The sequence below is a fragment of the Chlorocebus sabaeus genome, chromosome 13 (genome assembly GCF_047675955.1).
Source record: "Chlorocebus sabaeus isolate Y175 chromosome 13, mChlSab1.0.hap1, whole genome shotgun sequence".
In the NCBI taxonomy this organism is placed as follows: Eukaryota; Metazoa; Chordata; class Mammalia; order Primates; family Cercopithecidae; genus Chlorocebus; species Chlorocebus sabaeus.
Genome location: NC_132916.1, coordinates 3233718 through 3246710, shown reverse-complemented (window position 1 = coordinate 3246710; position 12993 = coordinate 3233718). Strand labels below are relative to the sequence as shown.

Below are 12993 nucleotides of genomic sequence, written 5' to 3'. Positions count from 1 at the left end.
TAAAGAATCAATTACTCTCAGAAGTAATAAAGCACAAATAATTTTTAAAATGTTCCATATGAAAAGAATCATACAATCTATTTTGGAGTTTATATTATTAAAAGAAACAAAATACAAAAAGTGAAAGAATTTTGGCATATCCAATGCAAGATACACAAGAAGTAGATGCAAGATGAGTCACGAGAAGAGGAACGTGATGAAGACCTGGGAGGGAGGGTGGGGGAGCCATGGACATGGGGGCAGGCAGAGGTGGGTGACCGTTGGTTGTGGGGAGAAAGGAAGGATGGCACTAGTAGAGGGCACAGCGCATTACCTAGGTCTTGTGTCCTCACCTTTACAGTTTCATGAGCTTGAGTGATTGATTCCTCCATGCACTTAGCCAAGGAGGAACATCACTTATGTCTCATGGACCTACCTATGGAGATGGCAAGATCAGGTACTCAAATGATGTGGGTTTCCTTTTCCCCTGACGAACCACTACAGCCACTGCACTAAAGACAAAAGCATTTCAGGGAATTCAAACTGTTACTGCAAGTAGCATTCCCTGTTGCTCACTTGTCCAAATGCTTTATGCGGTTGCAGGACATAAACTTGCCTTTACCAAGGCAGAGTTCACTCAGCAAAGCAAGCATGAGGCCGACTTCCAGTTTCTAACAGGCCAACAAGAGGCGCGAGATGGACCACCTGTCGAGCTGAAGAAGAAGCGACAATGTGCTGCCCCAAGCAGGACTGGGTCTCCTCAGAGCTTACAAAACACCATGGCTGCAGCCTCAGCCGGTGCCTCTTCTGACCCCTTCCTGAGTCAATGCCGACCACCGCCACTCTGACGTGTCCTTCCGGAACTGAGCTCTCCTGAAGGGCTAAAATGTGGTGGCTGGAAGATATTCGAGGCTATAGTTTTGGGGATTTTTTTAAGTATTTAAAACAAACAAATTTTCCTCCTGAAAAGTGTATTGCTTTATTTACTGGAAATAAACTGGCAGTCAACAATGCTAGAAACATCTGGCCTCCAGGTCAGCACCCCGTGGCCTGTCTGGAGGGAGCGGCATGCAGAGCTCCTGGAAATTGACTCGGGGAAACCGGACCGCCGGCCATCATCTGCCTTGCCATTTGGATGTCGTTTTTCTTCCTGTACTTCCTCCTTTTTCATCTTAGTGTCCATGGGCTGTGCTGTTTCTAGGGAAGGTGGTGGATTTACAGGAAGATTCTGCAGAAAGAGCATAATCCTAGTCTCCCGTGGTCTCTATGAACACTGCAGTATGAGGCAGGAGAAATGCACCTCGCCCTGGCATTTTGCAGCCTCTGCCTCTAAGTGGGTGGGCACGGCTGAGCCCCAGACAGTCAGCACCAGGACTTTGGACCATGTTTTGTGTTTTATTAAAGTGCTTGTCTCCTACTTGTATGTTTTATTAAAGTGCTTATCTCCTACTTGTATGTTTGCTCTGGGGTCAGGGTGGCCACAGTGACAACTGCAACATTCAACACCTGATACAAACAACACACAGACACCACCTGCCGTGGCTGCACGCTTTCTAAATGCAGATCATTGGCCCTGAGGCTTCCAGGTGAACTCATTAGCTGGATCCCCAAACAAAACAAAAAGATGTTCATACTCGTCCCCCCACTGAAGATGTCGGAAAGGGCAGAACAGAATGTGGGCTTTTCACAGGAGAACAGAAAACAAGCGGGACCTGTGTTCTGAGACTTCCCCACCAGGTGCCTACTTTTACATCACATGTAAGTTCACAGCCCCAATTTCCTGCTGTAGAGAAAATAATGTTATTTTGTTGACTTTTTTTTGTAAAATATAGCGTGTTACAAGTGGACCACTAGCTAGGGCTTAGAAGTATGCTTGCTATTCTTGCCTTCGGGTCTATTAATGTCAACTGAGAACTGTAAATCAAAATGATAAAAAATGAAATTTTGACATGGGGAACTCATAAGTCACGAAAAATATTAATCTTGTTTGACTATGTGCTAAATGCAACCAACTTAAAGCTTTAAAAAAAAGTCTGTGTTTGAAAGGCTGAACCTCAGGAAATAGACATTTGGAATCAACTTAATTTCTGTTCTTGTTGAGAAGATGGGAAGATGCAACCTTCTCTTGACACCCGCTCTGAATCTCACTTCCCCAGGACGAAAAGGTCACCTTCTCAGGTCTCCCTGAGGGGAGCTGGGCTGGCCACCCTCGCAGAAGCCACTCAGCTCACCTACCTGCAGCTCTTCAATGTTTGGGGAAGAACCGGTCAACTCGTCAGCTTCAACGTGGCTGAGAAATACACCTTCGGAACTCTGTAAGACTGATGAGCTTCTGTCTAAAAAGCAAATAAGTTAAATTTAGAAGGACAGTGCATATACATTGTGGAAATATCATTATCCTAATGCGATTGCTAAATCCAATTTAAGTGAATGGGTGAACAGGTTCTCTCTTGTTCATGAGATCACCATACACATGTCAGATCAGTTCAACAACAGGTGATCCTGTAAGGAACATTACTTCTTTAATGAATACACTCAGTCAGTATTTCTTGGGCCTCACTCTCTTTCGAGTATTCTGATGGATCAGGTGATTCATGGATGGAAAGGCACTGCCTTGGCCCTGCAGCTTCTCCCGGTCCTGCGGGAGGCAGACACAGGAGAGAAAAGCCGGATCCCTGCGTCATTGGCTTACGGGACTTATGAAGGGACAGGGCCGTGGTGAAGGAGAATCACAGGCTTCCAGGAGAGCCAGGGACCAGTGGGGGCTTCCCTAGGATGGCCTCACTGGCAGCTGAGATGATGCCTGGAGGTTGCAGAGGTATCAGCAGGTGTGTGGGAGACAAGGCCTCCCATTCTGCCCGGCACCAGCAAGTAAACTGAGGTCTTGTCCAGGGGCCTGAAGGGAAAGGGGCGGCACGAACAAGGTGGCTAGGCTGGTGCAGACCCAATGGGAAGGGCTTCCCTGCCCCGCAGAGGAGCACAGAGGGCACTGTGAGGGCACACAGAGACTGGGGTGGTCTGAGGCAGGCAGATGGCACCAGGCTCACCTCTACGAAGCTCCCTGTAGAGGCCATGAAGCAACCTGGGGGACAGGAGGCCTGGGGAGCAGACCCAGGAGGAAAACAGTGTTGGGCTGTGCCCTGCAGGGCCACACAGGCCTGGGCCAAGGATGGGAAGGAGTCCAGGTGCCAGGCAGCCCAGGGGGAGTGGTGCCCACGGGGTTGGGCTGTGTTGTGCATAAGGACCACACCTGAGGCTTGCCCACTATAAGGCCTCTGTTTCTTTACCAAGATAGGTTCCTGCGGGGTTCGTGAAGCTGCTGTGCTCATTTTCTGGCAGCAACATGAGGAAGGAATTCTTTCCCGACTCACCCAGAGGCACTCTGGGCTCCTCCTTCTGGGACCCCCGATGCAGAAAGCACCCACAGCTGCATGGACAGAGCAGGGGCTTGGGAAAGAGGCCAGGAAGGTGCCAGATGAGAGGGCACCCTATCAGGGTGGCAGCAATGTCATGCGCAGGCAAATGGAGAAAAGGGAACAAAGCCCCTGAGGCCACCCAGGCCCAGCCTTCTGCTAGGAGTGTGCTCAGGGAGAAGCGACCGGTAGGATTCGGAATCTGCAGCCACAGTCCCTGGAGACCAGCATGTGGGCTGTGTGTGGGGTGGCAGTTGGGGGTGTCAGCAAGACTCCCAGGTGAGGACACAACGAGGGAATCAGACAAAAGGTGGCCGGAAATTAGGCAGCTCCATGAAGGACATGTCCTTGCTATAGTAGGATGTTCTACTCACGCGTATCGACAAGAAAGCCCCGCATTTTACAGGAAGCATGGAAACAGTTAGGAGTCCCCGACCCTGCTCACCAGCTCCTCCAGCTACTGCTGTCTGCTCCTGCAGCGTGGCGGCCTGGGAAGCCTGCACTGGTGATTTTCTGCCACTGGAGTTCTGCGGACTTCGGGAAGATGGGTGCATAACCTGGGGCAACGACAGTCAGAGGCCCCCCTTGTCACAAGGTCCCTGCAGCCGGCAATGCCTCATGCCCAAAGGCTGGGAGTATGAAGCCATCTTCAGCCATCCACAATTTCCAGCAAGAACCCAGGACTCACCCAACAGCCCTGCACTCCACACTACAAGGTAGGTCAATTCTTTTAAAGACTCTGCAGAAATATACCAACTACAGAGCTCGAGAAAGCAATTGATTTTTCAAACCCAATTCAAGTTGTTCAGTTTTTTAGCATTAAAGACATGTCTGAAGAAATTCAAGGTTTTATCTACAGAAACATATTTAGGTTAATAAATGTTATTTATTTATGTATTAATAAATTTATATTAATACATAAATAAAAACATAATTAGGTTAATACTAGGTCTATTTCAAATAAGAAATTGAGTACTCTTAATAGACCTAAGTGGAAGTTTATCTGAATCTGAATTTTCCATGCGGCCAGTGTAGAGTGACCCAGGTTTCCGAGGTCACCTTTCCGTCTTCAGACACCCCCCGTCTTTCTGCACCAGGAGTTGGCCTTCCAGTGGGTGTTGGACTTCCGTCTTGATGTCTCCCGGGAGGACCTTTCTCTCTATCTTCCTGTGGTGGTGTTTTCCCCAAGTTAATTCTTTCTGTCTTTAAACTCATTGGCTGAAAATAAATCTGGGAATATTTTTGCATTAGTAACCATCGTATTATTTTAAAATGTTAAGCAACACATCACACCAGCTACCACAGAATCTAGATGATTCTATCCCCATTTCCTACAGAAGAACACACGAGGCATCCACGCTTGGTGTCTCTCATTCCCCATTTTACATTTTACACTTTGCATTCCACGCTCTTGAGGAATTCAGGAACTCTATGGCTGATATTGTAGAATAAAGTCAACAGTGAAATAAAGTGTTTGAAACTCAATTCAAAAATGCATAATGAAAATAATGTTCTACCTTTTCTGCTGTTTAAAAATTCATGGTTTCGAGGCGTGGATAAGCCACCCATTCAGTTATCTATTTACTCATACATTGCCCGGCACACGTGTGATTAACTCAGGTCAATGAGGGAGTGTGAGAGGAGTCCGCGTCTCACAGGAGGTTGGACCTATGCAGTCTATCCTGGGACTTTCGAAGTTTTGTACTCGTAGGATCTGAAAAGGCTGTTTTCCTACTTGTGACAAATGATTGGAGTAGGTTTCTGATCTTCCTTCAGGGAATAAAGTATTATCTGCTCAGCAGTTGCTTTGGGAAAGAATGCGAGGGGATAAATCATCTTCAGGAGCTGGGGGGCCGTCTTCTCCATCCACATCAACCAGTTTCAGTTGCTGGCTGAGGACTCACGAGTTTGCCTCCCGAGTGTGAGGGTGACACAAAGCTGGGACGGGAAGAGACACACTGGCCAGCAGAATGTTCTAAAGAGGAGCTAATTTTAACAAGGAAAAATGTGATAGAGACAAAATAGCATCCTGCACTGTGGCCCCAAAGCAAGCAGCGCAGCCCCTGTTCAGAGGAGTCCACGCTGACAAGCAGCAGGTGCAAGACCGCAGTGCAGAAGCAGGGAGTGTGGGGTGCTGTGAGCCCCAAGACACATGGGCCACGGCGTGTGGAGAGAGCACCATGCATGTCACCTCCATGGGTGGCATCCACGGAAACAAAGCCCCGAGTCCACTGGGCCCCAGTCAGACGTTTGCTGCTGTGAGTGCTCAGAGGGAAGCCGCTGGGAGGACTTGGAATCCGCTCTACAGCGGAAGTGCTGTGGGTTAGGATCTTGTTTGAAAGGCACGCACCCGGGTCCTTGGAAGAACGCGGGACTCCAGGGAGCACCATGCTAGCCCAGGGAGGTGAGATTGTGTGGTGAGGAGCTGACGCGGTGTGTGTGTTTGCGTCCAGAACCTCTGCTGCTCTTTATTTATTTATTTATTTTTTTTTTGAGACGGAGTCTCGCTGTATCGCCCAGGCTGGAGTGCAGTGGCCGGATCTCAGCTCACTGCAAGCTCCGCCTCCCGGGTTTTTACGCCATTCTCCTGCCTCAGCCTCCCGAGTAGCCGGGACTACAAGCGCCCGCCACCTCGCCCGGCTAGTTTTTTGTATTTTTTAGTAGAGACGGGGTTTCACCGTGTTAGCCAGGATGGTCTCGAACTCCTGACCTCGTGATCCGCCCATCTCGGCCTCCCAAAGTGCTGGGATTACAGGCTTGAGCCACCGCGCCCGGCCTCTGCTGCTCTTTATAGATGATAAGCACCAAGGGTCACCTTTGGAGGAGTTAAGCTGTTAGATGACGACCTTTGTCCCAGGACAGTGGCACTCTGACTATTGCAGCAAATGTATTTGGGCATCGTCTCCTCATCAACTGACAGAGGTGAAATTTTTCCAATAGCGGGTTCCCATGCCTAAAAGACAAAATGCAGGGAAAATGTTCACATTTTCGAAGGGAAAATAAATTCAAATTTTAATACAATCAAAAATAATTGGAATGTCCTAGAAAATATTAGGGTACAAGGTGGGGGGACTTGGACTGGGTTTTCCCCCTAACATGTTAATAAGAACACAAACCCTCACCCAACGTTTGTGAAGGAATCTTTGTGGAGCCCATGTTTGCTTTGTGTTTCTTATTGTGGTTCCCTGTTTCAAAATGATCACAGGCTCCCAAAAGCCACAGAATAAACAATACCCAACATATCTTCCTTTAGGCTCCTGTGTCTTCAACGGGGAATGTGGTAACGGCGGAGGAAAGTGTGATACTCCTTCTAGTGTTGTCTCTACAACTTGTCTAAGATTCGAAATGCAAATTCCCAACTTCCCCTGTTTTCAGCAGACTGACCTGAACAGCATGATCCCTCAGGTGGGAGGAGGTGTGTTTGGTCTGGAATGTTTAATTATTCCCCACTCTCCCCTCTGAGGAGGAGGAGGGAGTGAGAAGGGGAGAGGGTTGCTATGAATGAACCCTTAATACCAGATCCGGAGTGGCTCACCCACACAGCCGTGCCCGCGTTCCGTGGGTGCTCGTGCCTCAGCCTTTTAGATACTCAGTCCCTAAAACTGCGACTACACACAGATACACCTACGCATATTTGAAGTGTGGGATTCACATGTCCCGTCCTCTTTCTTCACATCAGGTCTGCTCTTGTGAGCATAGATCCTCTTCTCATAAACAGCCCCATGGTGACCAGTACAATGCACAGAATCAAAAACATTTGGAAATTCACCAAACTCTAATCTCGAAATAAGAGAATGATCAAAACTGCAGGGAGTGTGAAGACAAATGAGACTTCATTGACTCTTGGGGTTATTGTTATGGTAACACTTCAACCAACATACAATGATGCAAATGGGGCAGTAGATACTATTTTTTAGGAACTGGCATACAGTATATGCAGGGAAAAATATCTCTGTGGGTCTTTTCGGGGTCTCCCCACAGAAGGCAGACAATCCCGGCCAGTATTTGTGGCAATTTCCCTCTCTCTACCTCTGACGGAGGAACAGCCTGACTGGCTTCCACTCTTCTTTCCACCGAAGGACTGGGCGCTTTGCTGTGCTGAGAGAGGCTAAACCCGCTTTCTTTCTGAGGCAACAGAAGCCATCTCCATGGAGAAAAAGCCCTCGCAGAGCTCCCGAAGAGTGGGAGTGACTTCCAAGATTTCCCGTAATTTCTTGTAGAGGAATTTGTGGCTGTTCTTGCCATGCTGGGAGAACCGACCACAGAGCAGGCTCCTCTGGAATGTATTCCGTGGGTGCCTGTATGTGTGTGCGTGTGTATGTGTGTGTGTATGTGTGTGTGCGTGCGTGTGCGTGTGTGTGTGTATGTGTGCGTGTGTATGTGTGTGTATGTGTGTGTGCGTGCGTGTGCGTGTGTGTGTATGTGTGCGTGTGTGTGTGTGTGTGTATGTGTGCGTGTGTGAGTGTGTGTGTGTGTGTGTGTTGTAATCACTGTGCTGTGTTGGAACTATTCTAAGTCCTGGAAGTACCGATTTAAAAGTTCACACCATAAGTGCAGATAGGAAATGTTAGTACTTTTCTCAACCCACTGAGAAACATCTCCACTTACATTTGGAGGGTGTTCACATGGTTCCATATGTCGTTACCTGTGCGTATAATTTTAATGATTCAAGCTGTTTAGACCCATGTGCGGGAAACAAAACCCAGACAAGGCAGTGGTAACACTGGCCACATTCACACTCTCTTAGGCTCGGTCTTTGAGCCACATGTGATCAAACTCGAAAGCTCAGTGTTCTATAAAGGCAGGCGGGTGCTGGGGGGCACTGACTACTTCAGCATGAGAATGCTGGTTCCTCCTTTGGGAGAGCAGGGCAGTGATACTGGACGGGGGCAGGAAAGTCCTGGGTAGAGAAGGGCAGGTCCCTGGCTAGGGGTCCACCCCCAGGCGTGTGCCCACGGACCCAGGCATTTCTGCTTTCGTGCCCAAATGTTGCATTTCCCAAGACCACCCTGGCCTGCCACACTCCCATTTTGTGCCTATAAAATCCCCAATACCCTAGCGGGCAGAGACACAAGTGGCTGGCATCGAGAGGAACACATTGGCAGATGCCAGCAAGCCACCGACTGACTGAATGACACCGAGATTGGTCAGGGCAGTCAGAGGAGAGCACAGCCGCAGGATAGCCCAACTCCAGGTGAAAACCACCTTCCCACTCCATCTCCGTTCTGGCTTCCCCATCTGCTGAGAGCTACCATCACCCAATAAAAATCCTTGCACCCATCCTCCAAGCCCACGTGTGATCTGTTTTTTTCAGGTACACCAAGACAAGAACCCAGGATACAGAAAGCCCTCTGTCCTAGTGATAGGGCAGAGGGTCTAACTGAGCTGATAAACACGAGCCGCCTACCGACAGCTAAACTGAAAGAGCGCCCTGTAACACACGCCCACTGGGGCTTCAGCTGTGAACATTCACCCCGAGACACTGCCGGGGGTCGGAGCTGCACAGCCTGCCGGTCTCTACGCTCCCCTGGAGGTTTGAGCAGTGGGACACTGAGGAAGCGAGCCACACCCCCTTCGCACACCCTGCGAGGAGGACAAGGGAACTTTTCCCATTTCAACAGGTCTCTATTGCATTCTACACAGCTGTCCTAGAGGATGAACAGAAGGACACCAGGCCCCTGAGCTGGCTCTGGAGTCAGTCTGGGTTCGAATCCCAGCTCTGCATTCTCCAGCCCATGACTGTGATGGAGTTAGTAATAATATCCATTTCATAGGGTCGTCATAGAGAGTAAGACGGTAAAGCTCCCTACCTAGCCCATGTAAAGTCCACAGTAAGGGTTTGCTGCTATTGTCCTGAGGCATCATGAGATGTCTTAGAATTCTAGACGTGAGACACGCAGCCTGGAGGCGGCTGTGCTTCTGTCTGCTGGAGCTCCAGGTGAGAGGCCTGATATATCCAGTTCTTTAATCATTACTTATGGGAAATGGAGTTGATGGAAAGATAGGGAACCCCCCACCACCTGGAGCGTGAGTGATACCATGTCACCCAGCAATAAAGCCCACATCTTTACGGGGACGCTATTTTTACATAATGCAAACGACACAAAACCACAAATGCACTTTTGGTACCAGAGTGTGTGATTCTCGCCCTGCGTGTCGGGATGCTACAGGTTTCTTCCTGGCTTTCCATTGCTGCCTCTTCAGATCTCTCAGCTCTTCTCGGAGCTCCAGGTTCTGCTTCCTCAAAGCATCTATATGATTCTGGAGTTTTCTGTGAACATCAGCCCACAGAGACTCCTGTCTCCCGAGCTCTTGGTGGAGTCTGGTGATCTGCTGTTGTAATGGCTATTATTGGGAAGACAACAGAAAACCTCTCAGACATCAAAACGGGTGCATTTATCTGCAAAATACTCAAGCCCTCTCTGGCGTAAGACCAACATCTTTCTGGACAGAAAGACACCCGATGAGATAAACAGGACTACCGCAGCCTTTTTCTTTCTTTTCCTTTCTTTCTTTCTTTTATTTTTATTTTTATTTTTTTTTTTTTTTGAGGCAAGGTCTCACTCAGTCACCCAGGCTGGAGTGCAGTGGCATGATCTCAGCTCACTGAAGCTTCAAATTCATGAGCTCAAGTGATTCTGTTGCCTCAGCCTCCCTAATAGATGGGACTACAGGCATGCACCACCACACTTGGCTAATTTTTGTATTTTAGTAGACATGGGGTTTCAACATCTTTTTTTTTTTTTTTTTTTTTTTTTAAGACATGATCCTGCTCTGTCAACCATGCTGGAGTGCAGTGGCGTGATTTCAGCTTACTGCAAACTCCACTTCCCAGGTTCAAGCAATTCTTGTGCCTCAGCATCCTCAGTAGCTGGGATTACAGGTGCGCAGCACCACACCTGTCTAATTTTTGTATTTTTCGTAGAGATGAGGTTTTGCCATGTTGGCCAGGCTGGTCTTGATTGGACCATAGAACCTCCAGCCTGGTTCTGAGAATAAGTGGAATTGTGAGCCCTGCACTGTGTGGCCCTGACCACAGGGACCCGTGGCACTTTCATGAGAGCAAGCACTGTCCAACAGGGTCCAGTGAGGAAGGTGCTTGCTGGGATGATGTGAGGCATGTCAACCTTCTGATTTTTGTTAATGAAGTTTTTAAAGCCTGGTGCCTTCTCCCAGATTAGAGGAGAAAAGCTGGAATGTTAATATTTTCTTTAATTCCCCATGCTGTCTCCCATCCACTAAGAGAGAAGGTTGCAGAGGGGAAGAGAGCCACGTGCCCCTCGGAGAGGAAGTTCAGCATCAGCGTCCCGGGGTGACTCTTTCCTACAGGGGTCCAGCGAGGGAAAGTCCAATGACAGCCCTCAGGGACAGGAATCAGGGTCGCGCCTGGTGGGACTAACTCTGTCCCCACAGAGGTCAGCTCACCGGCATCTCCCCGACATTGCCATCCTTCCTGGAGACCTCGGCTGCCGCAGCTGTCTTCTCCATGGCAGCCCCAGCTCCCGGGCATGGGTCTTCTGGGTGGGTGCCCTCCTCGGGCTCTCCAGCCTCGAGCTGACCCTCCAGCATCCTGGTTGGGAAGGGAAGAGCTATGGCGACGTCTGAATGCAGCCCCCCTTACCCACTCAGTGTGGGCTGAAGGCCCCAACCTCAGCCTAAGGGCGAGCAGGAACCACAGCCGCTCTTCTCCCCTGGGGTCCTGTGCACATTCCCAAACCCAAAGCTGACCAGGTGAAAGGACACCAGGGATGGAGGGACTGAGCCGTCCACACCTGGCTCTCCACCATCCTCCATGGAAAATGCTTTAGATCTTAGATCAGCCTGATACCTAATGCACTCTGGTCATCCAGAGAAGGGTGTGAGCGGGGTGTGAGCGGGGTGTGAGGTGGTGTGAGTGGGATGTGAGTGGGATGCGAATGGGGTGTGAGTGGGTGTGAGTGGGATGTGAGTGGGATGTGAGTGGGGTGTGAGCAAGTGTGAGGGGAATGTGAATGGGTGTGACCAGATGTGAGCAGGATGGTCTCGGGGTATGAGTGGGATGTGAGTGGAATGGTCATGGGTGTGAGTGGGATGTGAGTGGGGTGTGAGCGCATGTGAGGGGAATGTGAATGGGTGTGAGCGGATGTGAGTAGGATGGTCTCGGGGTATGAGTGGGATGTGAGTGGAATGGTCATGGGTGTGAGTGGGATGTGAGTGGGGTGTGAGCGGGTGTGAGTGGAATGTGAATGGGTGTGAGCAGATGTGAGTGGAATGGTCGCGAGTGTGAGTGGGATGTGAGTGGAATGGTCACGAGTGTGAGTGGGATGGAGTTGGGTGTGAGCGGGTGTGAGTGGAATGTGAATGGGTGTGAGCAGATGTGAGCAGGATGGTCTTGGAGTATAAGTGGGATGTGAGTGAAATGGTCACGGGTGTGAGTGGGATGTGAGTGGGGTGTGAGCGGGTGTGAGTGGGATGTGAGTGGAATGGTCACGGGTGTGAGTGGGATGTGAGTGGGGTGTGAGCGGGTGTGAGTGGAATGTGAGTGGAATGGTCACGGGTGTGAGTGGGTGTGAGTGAGATGTGAGTGGAATGGTCACGGGTGTGAGTGGGATGTGAGTGGGGTGTGAGCGGGTGTGAGTGGAATGTGAGTGGAATGGTCACGGGTGTGAGTGGGTGTGAGTGAGATGTGAGTGGAATGGTCACGGGTGTGAGTGGGATGTGAGTGGGGTGTGAGCGGGTGTGAGTGGAATGTGAATGGGTGTGAGCAGATGTGAGTGGAATGGTCGCGAGTGTGAGTGGGATGTGAGTGGATGGTCACGTGCAAACCTGAGGGAATTCTCAGCCCTTTAACCGGCACCACTGGATCAGCACCCACTGGAGGGCACAGGCAGACCCACCACTGTGTTGAGTCTGAGTCTTGAACCATCAGATGTCTTTTGTGAATTCGTGGTGAAGACGCGGAAAGGAAACCCCTTTTTATAGGTACAGCATTTATGCCAGTTCTAGGAAGCTCACAGCAATCAGAAAACTAAACAAAAGAGAAAACGCAAAGCTTCCTGCAAATCTGCAGGGTCCTCTCTGAAAGCTGCTCCCACCCCTGCCTCACCCTCTCGGTTTTAGGAAGCGAGTGACCCTCAACGAAACCCCAACTGTTTTTTCATAAACTTCTCACTGTATGCAAACCTGAGAATGAACAGTTTAACCACAGTGATCGCAGAAATGCTGTTTAAAAGAGTCTCCTGATGGAAGCTAATCGAAGGTCAAGAGCAAGACCTAACAGTAAGCGGATCCCTGGCCGTTCCTTCCCCGCGGGGATTGGAACAGTTTCTGCGGAAGTGGGCGGGGGTCCCCGGTCCTCACAGCCCTGAGGAAGCTCCTTCTTTCCGGCTCCTCCGAGGGGATACCCCAGTGTCCTCGGCCCCAAACTCGTGACCCCCTCAGTCCGGGGAAGACCCCTTCCCTCCGCCCCAATACCAGACCTGGTCACCTCACCTGATCCCCGCCAGTCACTTCTGCCGGGACCGGATCATCTGGGCCGTGTCCCCACAGCTGTCCCCAGGTCCTCCTGCCTCATCTCCGGAGACCAGGGAGCAGCAGACGGTTCCAACGGACTTTCTGTCTT

The 12993-nt window shown here is 50.1% G+C and overlaps 1 protein-coding gene across 2 annotated transcripts in view; it reads right to left on the bottom strand.

The window, feature by feature from the left end:
• LOC103240928 (T-complex protein 10A homolog 2-like) overlaps positions 1–12993 on the bottom strand; it is a 26839-nt gene extending 13846 nt beyond the window's left edge. Inside the window, exons 1-8 of one of the 2 annotated variants that reach the window (XM_073022279.1) lie at positions 12864–12993; positions 10818–10962; positions 9522–9737; positions 6208–6345; positions 4452–4610; positions 3838–3949; positions 2215–2315; positions 893–1207 (exon numbers count right to left, since the gene is read on the bottom strand). In XM_073022279.1, the coding sequence (XP_072878380.1) occupies positions 959–1207; positions 2215–2315; positions 3838–3949; positions 4452–4610; positions 6208–6345; positions 9522–9737; positions 10818–10961 (1119 nt within the window). In that variant the 5' untranslated portion in view covers position 10962; positions 12864–12993 and the 3' untranslated portion in view covers positions 893–958. Of the gene's footprint in view, positions 1–892; positions 1208–2210; positions 2316–3837; positions 3950–4451; positions 4611–6207; positions 6346–9521; positions 9738–10817; positions 10963–12863 lie in introns of those variants that run through there. The other variant, XM_073022278.1, reaches the window with a different exon arrangement.